This window comes from Crocodylus porosus, unplaced genomic scaffold (assembly GCF_001723895.1).
Source record: "Crocodylus porosus isolate Cpor-Errol unplaced genomic scaffold, CroPor_comp1, whole genome shotgun sequence".
In the NCBI taxonomy this organism is placed as follows: domain Eukaryota; kingdom Metazoa; phylum Chordata; order Crocodylia; family Crocodylidae; genus Crocodylus; species Crocodylus porosus.
In genome coordinates this window covers 9571647-9584236 of record NW_017728915.1, presented here as the reverse complement: position 1 = coordinate 9584236, position 12590 = coordinate 9571647, and the positions used below count along the sequence as shown (strand labels likewise).

General features: G+C 46.9%; 1 protein-coding gene across 4 annotated transcripts in view; it reads left to right on the top strand.

Moving 5' to 3' along the window:
• Positions 1–434: 434 nt before the first annotated feature.
• Positions 435–12590, top strand: part of LOC109310497 (galanin receptor type 1-like) — a 45041-nt gene continuing 32885 nt past the window's right edge. The window contains exons 1-2 of one of the 4 annotated variants that reach the window (XR_002101219.1): positions 6702–7463; positions 7597–7700. Coding sequence is in view for 1 of the 4 variants with exons in the window: in XM_019535693.1 (XP_019391238.1) it covers positions 539–580 (42 nt within the window). In the remaining 3 variants the exon portion in view is untranslated. Of the gene's footprint in view, positions 581–6701; positions 7701–12590 lie in introns of those variants that run through there. The other 3 variants (XM_019535693.1, XR_002101216.1, XR_002101218.1) reach the window with 3 other exon arrangements.

The window sequence follows — 12590 nt, the reverse complement described above, 5'->3', positions numbered from 1 at the left end:
GTTGAAGTATATATGTATACTGATCGTTACATATAGTATCATTCACTGCATTCTGCCACTGATGATGTCTTTCATTTGGTTTGCTTTCACTTCTAGATTCTTCAATAGCAATGCCATTCCAGCCTCTTTGTTTTCATCTGTCCATGACCACCTGGATGGTCCCCATGTCTATCTTTTCTCAAAGTACTTATGATCCCTTTCCCCAGGTATGCCACATTCTTATAAGCAGATTATATCTGCCCTTACTTGTTTTAACATTGGTTCAATCTGCTCCCACCTATTCCTTGTTAGTACCTTCCTGACATTAATAGATGCTATAATCAATTATTCTTTTATTTTTAAAGACTGCACCTGTCCCTTTAAGGTTCTCTGGTGCTGCTGCTTCCCATGGTTGACTCCTCCCTCTCCCCCACTCTCATGCCTGTCATTTTTTCAAGCTGCCTGACTTTCTTTGCATTCAGGAAGGCTTCCATTTTCACTCCTCCCCCACCCTCCCTGCATGCAGCTTGCCACTCCAAGCTGGAGACCATGGGAGTAAATGGCAAGAAGCAGCTCTCTGACTCATTCGCCTCATTTTCAGGTTTCTTTTTCCTCATTTCCTTTGTTTTCCCTCCCTGACTCCTGGGCTCTTTTATTTGTTTCACCTCCACTTTTTCTGCTTTGATTTCTTCTTTTTCCTTCTCTCCCACCTCCATGTCTGGGCTCTCTCCTGCTGCCCCCACCCTACTTCCTGCTTCTCTTGTTTCTTTTTGAGCTGCCTCAGTTACAGATATTATACTCCCCTCTTTCTACTTTCCTCCCTCCTTTGAGGTGTCATCCACCTTTTCTATTTCACTCTCACCCTCTTCTCCCCCACTGTCCCTTTCTGATTCATACTGCTCCTCAGGGGGTCTGATCTTGCTAGCATAAGCTTTGGGACACCTACAAAATAGGTCCCCCTCCGCCAGCCCTCCCCACACAGCTAGTGCATTTTACATTTTAGGGACTCCTGGCACACCGCTGCTACATGGCCTTTCTCTTCATATCTGTAACATACCATGAAGAGATAGTGTGTGGACAGGTGCCCCTCCTTGCTTTATTTGCTGCATTCTTTTGGGTGCCCATGGTACGTTATAAAACTAGAGGTGCACCAATACATCAGTCTGATATCAAATTGGCACTGATATAAAGAAAACATTTTGTATCGGAAATCAGCCCTATGCAGCCAATAATTTGTCCAATAAATGCCCGTGCATGTGCACAGCCACAGTGCAGCATATAGGCAGTGAGGAACACAGCCCAGCAGCATGTAGAACAGTATGCATCTGGTAAGTCTGGTGTGGTGGGAGGGAACAAGGGAAGAGAGAGAGAGAGAGGAGGTGGAATGAGCAGGGGTGCAGATCAAGGCCCCCGCAGTAATGGAGGGTGTGGGGTTGGGGCTGAGGCCGGGCCAGGGGCTTTCCAGCTGGGGTCAGGGTGGATGCAGGATGTGGGAAGGGGGTGGGTGGCTCCCACAGCTGTGTGTGGTTCATCTGGTGGCTCCTGTTGCTGCTCTTGCTGTTTATCTGGGGCGATATTGTGGGGGGGGTTGTGTTCCCCTGGATCTGTGCAGGTTGGGGTGGGGCAGAGTGGGCTGGGGACATGCTCTTCCTGGCCAGGCAGTTCCAGGGGTGCACACTTTCACCAAGCCCTCCTGGATGAGTGGCAGGAGCCACTGGATGAGCACCAGATGAACCACACATAGCAGCAGGAGCCTCCCCCCACCTCCCTTCCCGTATCCCCCTGACAAGCCATGCCTTTGTCCTATGCCCATGCTGACCCCGGCCCCAGCCCACAGCTGCAGCCTGCCCCACACTATGCAGATCCAGGGGGCACACACCATCCCCCAACCACTGGATGCACTGCTTATAGCTCTGTCCTGAACCCTTCCCCACCCCGGCTGGTCAGCATCTACCTCAGCCCCCACCCCATCCCTGCCCCCATTCCCTCCCTCACAGCAGGGGCCTTGATCTTCCCCCCTTTCACCACACCAGACTTACCAGCTGGCCGCAGCTCTTCAAGCTGAAGAGCTGTGTATCAGAAATCCGATTGGTATCAGCCGATATGCCTCCTTAAAAACTGGTTATTGGTATCAGCCCCAAAAATCTCTATCAGTGCACCCCCTGTATAAAACCCCAGTGGGCCCCAGCTGGATCACAGATGGGAGGTGCTACACACTATCTGGACTCCACTTATTTGCTCTTAGTACAACTCATGCCCTCCATGACCCCATCCAAATACATGTGTAACATCACCACCAAGATGGAGTAGGTGATGCGAGGGTACCACCCTCAACTTCCCTGTCACACTTTGATCTTGAAAAGAAAGGAGGGTCCTAAGGTGTTATGGGTACTTTCATGGGTGCACTCACATTGTGGTGGCCTTCCTTGGGGCTCCTCCTCCCCTAGACCCCATCCACATGCCAACCAATGTTACATTGACAACAGCAGGCCTACTTTCCAGCTACCAGGGTCAGCTGGGAATGACCCACACCCAAGTTCTGATGATGCTGGGGTATGGCTCAGTTTTAGCTGGTAGTTTATCTAAATTGTTCTTGTACCAGTTGAGAGATATTAGCCCCACTTAAAGCAAGAAAGTCATTGTCATTCCAAGTTGAGTTAAATCAGCAAAATCCACCCCTTTTGCAATGCTGGCTTGGCACCAATTAATTATACAGTCAATTAGTCCCATACTTAATTAATTAATAAAGAATACTTAAATATAAATTCATTTTCTTTTCTCAATCAACTCTTGGGCTGTCATTAGTCCATGTACTCCAAGTCCTTGCCCCCTTGTTTTGAGGCTGCTACCTCTGGCTCAGACTCAATTATCCATTTTTTTAAAAAGAAGAAAAAACCCTGAAAAACAACAGCCTTTTCATCATACCCATGCCTCTAGGCTTTGGAAGTTGCCCAATTCATGTGTTTCTCCTCCTGGGGTCTGAGTACCTAAATCTTACAAGTATTTTCTCCCAGCATTGTCCCAGGTCACTGGCTGGTTGGAAACCCCTCCGGGTCTCCAGGTTGGGGAGATGACTCTGCTCCCACCTGGTTTCAGTGTCTTTTGGGGCCCTCTGTCCAGGGTTCTCTGTCTTTCCCCTGTGTGCAGCCCTTCTTCTGTTTTTCAATCTGTGCTGGGTCGTGGAGGCGTGCTGTCACCTTTGGCGTGCTGCCCAACTCATAGGGAGCAGTTGCTAATAAACCACTGCAGTGCACTACTCCATCCCCATTGACTCTGCACCTATGGGTACATGCCAATCATCTCCTGCCCTTACTGGGCTATAAGTGACCCTCCACCAGCAGCCCACTGGCACTTCAGGGGCTCTACCCAGTTGAAACTGACTTGGCCCCCTAGCCCCACTGCTACACTATGCACATCCCGCACCTTCTGTCTACACACGTTACTCTTTGCATATGCAATTCCATCCACCTTTCTGTGTCTTCTGCCTCTAATAAATCTGTATACATTCTTATTATAATCACTTGTAAAGTTTATAGCAGGGGAAAAATCAAGGGAACAACTCTTAATTCCTCCCTCCCACATTCCTATGCATGTTTCTTTCAAACATTTTCATACCCTTCACTGTTCCAGTAACAAAATTCCCAAGTCTTTCTGTTTGGAAAAGCAATCAAGCTGGTGAGATGTTCTGCCTGCACCGCCAATATCTCCAACAGTACCTTTCCTATGAACTCATATCTGTTCATCGTTGATCCCATCTGCCACCTGTCACTAGCTCATATTGCTTTTATCTGCAGTCTTGATTCTCCTAGACATCTCTCAGTGCATCTTCTGTGTCTTCCTTGCTGTGCCACTCCCAGTGGGCCAGCATTCCATCCCATTCCTGCCACTTTCCATCTCTTGTCTAATGTACCTTCTCCTGCTGTTCCTGCTCTAGCTTCCATTCTCCTCTGTTTCCATCTGTCACAGGAGCACTGAGGTGCTCTGTGCCTTAAGGAAAGGAAATAAGGAGAGCCGCCAATCAATGGGGCAGCTCAAGTGCTGGTTGCCGTGGCAACCAGGTGGGTCATGTGGCCAGAAGGGGGCAGGGCTAGGCCTTTATAAACAGCCCAGGCCAGAGCCCGACTAGAAGTTCCCCTCTGGCAGCCGCAGCTCTGCAGGAGAGCTGAGCAGCAGAGTCAATGGTGGCGGTTTGACTGGCTGCAATGATGCGAGGGGAGAGAGAGAGACCGGACATACATATGGATGAGAGTCCAGCATTGAGTGGAGTTGGCATTATGAGCTCAGGCACTTATGTTATGTTGTAGCTGGCTGGCTGGCTCTTTTACTTATGGTTACACCAGAGGACCAGGTGAGGCTGTAGGGGTGAGAGGAGCCCTCACAGGGACTCCCCAGTAGCTTGGGGGTTCCCAGTGGGGGGCACAGCGAGCAGTGCCACAGAGACACAGTGTGCTGAGTCCTGCAGAGGTGCTCGGTGTGGCCGCGAAAGGGCACTTAGACCCCAGAGGTGGCGAGGAAGTGCGGGGAGTGCAGTGCAGGGCACAGAGGGGGTGAGGACGCGCAGAAGACATGGCACGAGTATGGGAAGCGCGGTATAGACCCCAGAGGTGGCAAGGAGGCACGGGGAGCGCAGTGCAGGCCACAGAGGGGGTGAAGGCGCGCAGGAGGCACGGCACAAGCGCAGGAAGCGTGGCGTAGACCCCAGAAGGGGGGCGAAGAGCCCTAGGTGGGCCACGTACTATATCAAGCCACCCCAAGGTGGGCGGCATGTATCATTGACAGGCACCCAAGACAGGTGCTGGCCAAGGAACCAGAGGGGCCAGGTAAGGCTCCGGCTGCCTGAGCCTACCGGGACACACTAAATTGGACCATCATCATTGGCAGGATCCAGTGGGGGCCAGGTAAGGCTTAGGCCGCCTGAGCCTAATCGGACGATCACTATTGACAGGACTCAGAAGGGGCCAGGTAGGTCTCAGGCCGCCTGAGCCCAGTTGATGTAAAGAGATAATCCAGGTAGGGGGGCCAAGCCCAGGGGGCACCAGAGAAGGGACGCTGGTTGCGGGTTAGGCCCAGGGGGCGCCAGAGAAGGGGCGCTGGTTGCGGGTTAGGCCCAGGGGGTGCAGAAGGTGAAGGACCAGACAACGTCCAGGAAGAGCTGCGAGGCTTGGGGCGTGCTACAGGGGAGGTAGGAGGCACGCATTGCCCATAAGGCTGGGGGTGAGAGCACCCCATTTGGAACAGAGGTAATACCAGCGCAGTGTCATAGGTGCAAGTAGGCAGCCTCCCATACTGAACCTAAGATCAAAGACATGGCGGGCGAGTCGAGGGTGCTGGATTGCCTAATTGACATGGCAGGGGGCGCTAGCAAGTACACGGCCTCTCATAGGCTCCCACTCCGTGACACCATCTTCCCTCGGGTCTTGTTCTTTTCCCCCCATCACCTCCTTTGCTGCTGCCTTATTGTCATTGCTACTTCTGCTGTTGCTCCCATCTTCTTTGCTGTCTTTCTCCTCTGCTTCTCCACTTTTGTCCACTCTCCATCTGTCTCTAGACTTTCTTTTCCACTCTTCATTTTACTTTCCACCTCCTGGTTACTTGCCACTGTTGCCATTGTTTTGAGCCTTGGGTATCCCTCCTCTACTCATTCTACCCTGACACTCTATTGATTGCTATCTCTGCCCTTAAGGCATTGATCAGCCTTTCAGCTGATCATTTGATCTTATCCTAAGAGGCTGAGAAAATGCCTTTTTTTTTTGGTGCGTCCGTTTAAAAGAAGCAGGCAGTGGCTCCCCCAGGAGGCAATGCAGTACCAGGGTAACACTAGAGAAGCTGGAACAAACTCAGACACCCTTTCCCACTGCCAAAAATGCTGATGGGAATTATGCAGCCCTTAAAAAAAAACCGGTTGGTGTTCCCTCCCTGGCAGTTGTATTGCATCCCTATGACACTATACCGGGTCTTATACCAGGCAAGGAGACTAAGATACATTTGTCCTAAACTAAAAGCATACGTATTGAACCCTAACAGATACAATTCCAATTAAAATTGAAGTAGCAATTTAAAATGTTAGGTTTGTAGCTAGTCAAAGCAGATGCTCACCACCCCAAAATGTTGTGAATGCAAATCACTGGTTGATCAAGCCGTGAAGTCTTGTTTGGGGTTCCTGGCTTTCATGTGTAATGTGAAGACAGGATCTTGGATCAGTGACAGGATCTCTTCAGGCTTTTTTCAGGGTGCACTCTCTTATCTCTATATATACACACCATATAGCTTGCATTTCTTAATATATAAAATTAACTTAAGCCTTCCTCCTAATATATATTAATGATCTTGCTTCTGTTTGCCAAATATGGTTACCTTTGACTGGAATTTTCTATTCTGAGATAATCTTTTCATTCTTAGGTAGGGGTAGGCTTTGACCGTTCCTCTTTTGCCGAGGTTATATTTATTCCATTTAGTTAGCCAACTTCCTGATTCGTTTCAAGTCAGGGACAGTATTTTTCCATCTGCTCCTTTTACTGGGTGCAGGTCTTGACCACAATTCAAGCTAAGCATGCAGCTTGAGGTAAGCCCAAACCCAGGCCTGAAGGCCTCTGGGTCCCAAAAGCTAGCACCAGGCCTGGAGGTACTACAATACCAGGCCAGCACCAGAAGGACCAGAGCCAGTCCTTACACCCTCCCCTTGGTGCCAAAAATGTAATTTATTAGAAAATGTTAAAGTTCAAATGACAAAGTTCAAAGCACAAGGAAATACAAAAAGCCCAAGCAGGGGACTACAGAGTAGAGGATGGGGGTAGAGGTGAAAACAAGATTAAGTTACATATGAGATATGCAGCCAACTAAACCTCAGGGTGGCGGGGTGGGCAGTGGGAAAGGGAGGGAAGGAGTGTGATGCTTACAAAGCAGAGAATATACAGAAAACCTTGAACAACAATAACACATTGTAATAGGGAGATAGGTCAAAAAACTCATACAGTTACAAATAACAAACACACAGAATACAAATGCATGGGGGAGTGAGGAATAGTCCAGGATTAAAAGTCCTTGAAGGAAATTTGGTGCAGCCAGGGGGGGAGGAGGGTGAGGGGGGAAACACTCAGGTGGTCCCCTCTGCATCACTTCCAGCCAGCAGTCTGGTGGGCTGGCATACTGGCACTGTCCTGTGATGTGTTCTACATATAAATCCCTTGACCATAGGATGATGTTGGACACCATGAGGTGCCACATCAGCTCAGCATAGTGGCAGGATACATGGCAAGCATGCAGAATGCTCTCGTTGCTGGGGTCCCATGCTCTGAGCACCCCAATAATCAGAGCCTGAAATGTCATGTCATATCCTGGCACCTCAAAGTTTCTGCCAGTGACTGATATTTCTCTTGCTTCCATTTTCAGGCCTCAATGAAAGCTTACCACCAGTCCTTGAATAGGATGGTAACATCTACCATCACAACACACTTGCTGTCCTTGTTGGTCACAACAATGTCCAGGTGCAAGTGGCGCTCACAGCCTGGGATGTTCGGGTTGATGGACATGGTCCCTACTGAGGCCGAGATGGCCTTGGCCAGTCAGTCCTGGAGAGCATTGTGGCACAGCTGCCATGCTCTGATGTGGGGCTTAAAGGTGCACAGTATGTTGGAGAGAGTATCTGCATTGTAACTGCAGCATCAGCACCTTTTGTCACAATTCCCACACTGAATGGTGCTGTTAAGCAGCAGACAGTTGAGGTGTAGTGGATGAAACTCTGGTCTGTAAACTGTGTAAAGCTCCCACTGAGATGCTACATTTGATCTTAACTAAAAATGCTGAGGTGCTGATGCAAGCCTACCACAAGGATAAATTAATGCAACTCATCTGAATAAGATATGTGCTAGTACCCATTGAGTGCAGTCCCACTCAGTGCTAACTCCTTTTCAAGTCATGGTAAGCCACTACATTGAATACATTTTAATTTCCTGTTCATGCCCACAGCGGAGCTATGGCTTTCTTTCGGATTTCAAATGATTCCTGCTTTTTCACCAGTTTTAAATGTCTGACAAACATCAGCAAACAGGACCCCCAACAGTTCACCTAGAATCCTTTGTCACCCCCTCTCTCTCAGTCTATCATATGATTAGGGTAGCCCCATCCTCCATGAGGTGGAGTCAAACCAAGTTGCCCTCATTCATCTGCACAGAAACTTCTATAGGATCTCAGGAGTCATGACAAGAACACTTGGTTCCAGTCATGAGTGGGGGTGCCAATTAGCACATGGATCTTTTGTGGGGTATATCTGGAGTACACAAACATATTGAACAATGCTTAGCTGTAGGGCCACCATGGCTTGAAATGCTGTCAACTCTGCTGTTGCCCAGCCCAATAAACTATATCAGATCATGAGCCTTTTGGCTTTGGTCTAATATCATGGATATTTGGGTCCCCCATGCATTTATTGTAATGGTGCATGGGCTTTAAATGTGGTTTAAGGTGTGTTATAAAAAGGTTTTGCTAAATTATATACTCTATATAAGTAGGTACAAAAGTGCTGTTTAAAAGTGTGTTTATAGAGTACCTGTGTTAAAACATGCAGCAGTTTCAAAAAAGGTTAAATGCATCATTTCTGGATGAATTAAGTCTATGGGTACCTGTAGTAATTTTATTCAAATTACTACAAGCATGTTTATTCAAGATTAGGGTTTTAAAATTTGCCCTTAACTTATGTGCTCAGGCAAAGCTGGGTGTGATAATAAAGAAGGGGGAAAGGAGCTGCAGGGGGAAGAAGCTGGGAGTGGAGGAGGGCAAAGGGGCTACTTAACCCCCCAGATTGATTTTCCCTGCTGTAACAATGGGAAGTGGACCAATTCAAGGCAAACCTCCAATAATCAGATTCTATAACTGGAAAAATTATAACAAATGTATACATTTTCCATATACAGAAAATAATCTCTCTGTAAAGCAGCAAATAAACTAAAAAGCACCATTTAAAGTATTCTTTCTACTAATTAATCTGATTTTGATAAGTGAACTGAAACTTCATTTGAAGGGTAGGTGCTCCACTAGTTCTCTAAGCTTCTATTTGGACTTATCTTAAAAAGTATTTCCAGTCTTTCAGTTTCCTTTAACCAATCCTAGCTTAATAGCCATATCCAAATAAATGGATGGTGAAGAACTTTTTCCCAATGCCTTACTGTTCAGAACTTTAGCAGCAGCAGCAACTATTCTTTCTAGCAAAATTAGAACTTGCAAATCATGAGATCATCCTAGTTGTATTTCAAGAAGAAGGAAAATATATTCTGCATGAGCTTCATTTTCTGGAGTATGTTACCTTCTGCTCTTCTTGCTACTTCTCACTCAGCAAGTGCTCTTATCTCCCCTTTTCACAGACAGGATAGGATCAATCCTTATTTTCTTTCCTTGCCTCATGCAGTCATTTCTCTTATCACCTCTCAAGCATTTCTGAGACAGTTCTAAGGACACTCAATTCCTGCATGTACTTTCAAAATGTATTTAAAACATGTAAGGCGTCAATCATTTATAGAATAGATATTGCAAAGAACACTTCACAGCTGGCCTTGGTTAGGTATTGAAATGCTTTTGTTAGTCTTAGTAGCTTTCCTTTTCCATAACTAACTAGTCTGCAAGAATGACAAGGGGATTTACTACAAGCCACATCTTAACAGAATGCTCGGAGATGAAAGATGTTCTTTTACTGATATTTTATTCTAATCTATCTGGACTATGCTCTTTGCTTCATGTCTGGAAATCTAACTGATGAGATTCAAAACCTCTAACTATGGAATATGCTTGTAATTTCACAGTAAGCAAAGCTTAATTGCCTTTATTGGTAAAATGTAAAAGTAGCATAAAAGCATGCTGTCTTTGAATAAATTGCTGGTTTATGTAAATATTATTATACTCTCTGTATAATACTCGCTGTGGCCATGATCTCCCCTAGCACCCCCTACCATGCCAATGTGGTACTAAACCACCCTCACATCTCACCCGCCATTTCTGTGATGTTAACAATGTATAAGAGAGGCTGCCTTTTGTCCTCTCTGACACAGTGCTCTGATGTATCTCAGTCTCGGTTTTATTTTGGGTGACTCAGTACACCCCAGCCTTATGGGCTATGCGTGGCTCCAACCACCCCTGTGCCATGCCCCAAGCCTCGCAGATGTACCAGATGTTGTTTGATTGATTTCCCTCTCCACGCCCCAAGGGCACTCTGGGCCTCATCTCACAACTGCCCACTTTGGGGCTCGTTCACTTAGGGCTCAGGTGGCCTCAGCCTTACCTGGCCCCCTCCCAATCCTCTGCTCCCCTTCTCAGGGCTGGGGTCAGTGCACCCCTGAATGTTGCGCCTTTTCTGGCACCAGGGTCCCCACACTACCGTGGAGCCCCTATGAGGCCTCCTCCAACCCCTCATAGCCTCACCTGGTCCTCCGGTGTAACAGCAACAAAAAAAACAATAACGTAAGCCCCTAGACTATAACACAAAGCTAAACCTCCTGACTAAATGTTCTTCAAACCACACCACATCTCTCACCTGTGTAACTAGTGGCTGGTACATTCAGGCCTTAATCTCTTTCCCACATTCAGGGCCAATCTCTTTTCCTTAGTCAGGCAGTATTCCTCCTTCCTGGCTACCAGCAGAGAGGGAACACTCGCACCCTTCAGTCTGGGTTTTATAGTAGTCAGCCCTGCCTCTTCCGGTCAGCTGACTCACCAGGTGTAGGCCCTTAGCTCCTCCTGGTTGCCCCTAGCAACCAGCACCTGAGCTTGTACTAGGCTTGTACTACTGCTTTTCAAGTAGCAGGCACCTTAGTGCCCTGCCACACTCTATATGCATCTTCTATGAACACACTGAGATGGCAAACCAACTATTGTATTATATGTCTCATTGTTCTAGCTGGTTTTGCACCCTAGGCAAAACCCTGCTAGGGGAGAAGAGGTTAGCAATGAGCCATCAGGAAAAAACCCTACTGGCGGATGGCAATAGGGTCCAGTTTTAGCTTTCTCAGGAACTCAGAAATTCTGGCTGCTGGTGGCATAGAGTGGTCTGCCCAGTCCCATATGAATCCCATTAACTTCAGCAAGGCTAGATGTGACTAAATGTGTCAAAAACAGATCCCCCAACCCTGAAGTGCTTGCTAGAGGAAACCTGAATTATGGTATAAGACAAGTTGTTGCTAAATGTCAGTTTCCATATCTACCTGAAGTTATAGCATTTCATTTAGCAATATTTTAATCTGTGAATTCCACCTCAAGTAGTTTCAGACTTTGAGTGGCATGCAAGATTCCTTCAGATCAGAAGCACGCAAGCCAGGACACACCCAAGCACATACAAAGCTAGGGAAGGTGTTTAAGGAAAGTGAGATGCGTGTGAACTTCTTTAAAAGCATTGATTAACAGTCTCCCACTAGAGTCCTAAACTATTAAATTTGAATCTAGCCACCTGAAAGAAAAAGAAAGAGATGAGACATAGCATCAGACCAGCAAATACAGATCAACATCCAAGCTTGGAGAAAGCCAAATACACAAATTAGGATGGGAGTCGGTGTTCACTGGCAACACGTAGGGGGTGCACATAGGTGCACATACACCCCCTGAGATTGGCAGTGCATCCCCTGAAAGAAGCATTGCCAACACTGCAAGCAGTGCCTGCAGGTGGTCACCACTCACCAACCCCCCCCTTGCCACCAACACTAATGTGGCCACCTGCAGGAGCTCCCCGCTCACCACCACCACCTGCAGGCAGTCACCATGCCCCTCCCAGCCTCTGAAAGCATGCAATATTCATGTTGGTGTTCAATCCACACCTGGAGTCATCAGGGGGATGTTCGAAGCAGATGCACTGGTGCAGTTGCACTCCCATCCCTCTTTGATTCTTGGTCTACCCAAAATTTAAAACCAACTGCCTAACAGTGGCAATAGTATTCCTATTCAAACAGCAGTGAGGAAGTCACTTGACTTCATGGCTCATTAGAATCTACCTGATTCCTTCTCAACTCTTCATTCCACAGATGTTAACAACCCTCTCTCCTTTTTTTAATGTACTTGAGGTTCCACTAATTAAGCTATCCTTTCTTCTGCAATTCTGCTATCAGCTTCTCCTCTTAATGTATCTCCTATTGCACAGCCTTGCAGACTTTTTCTTAACCTTAAAATAAACAATAATTCAGCTGTGGAAACATTAATTCAGGTATGGAAATAACTTTCAGTAAAGCATTGGATGCATTGTTAAGACGTTCAAGAAGGCTAGATTTTGTTTTATGAATCTAATTCTAATGACAACAGGACTAAAGGAAGAGCACCTTTTGATTATTCTTGCCTAGCTCATTGTGTGTTTACAATATAGCAAATTAATGCACATTCCAATTAAGTTATATTTTTTTTGCTTGAATCTTGAACTGAATAACATAGTGCCAGGCCCCTAGCTTATTAATGAAGGTCCTAGTTTCTTATAACCTGAAGAAAACTGTGTGTTGTGTGATGATGCACTATACCATTTCATAGATTTCATAGATTTCATAGACATTAGGGCTGGAAGGGACCTCAGGAGATCATCGAGTCCAGCCCCCTGCCCAAAGGGCAGGAAGTCAGCTGGGGTCATAGGATCCCAGCAAGATAAGCATCCA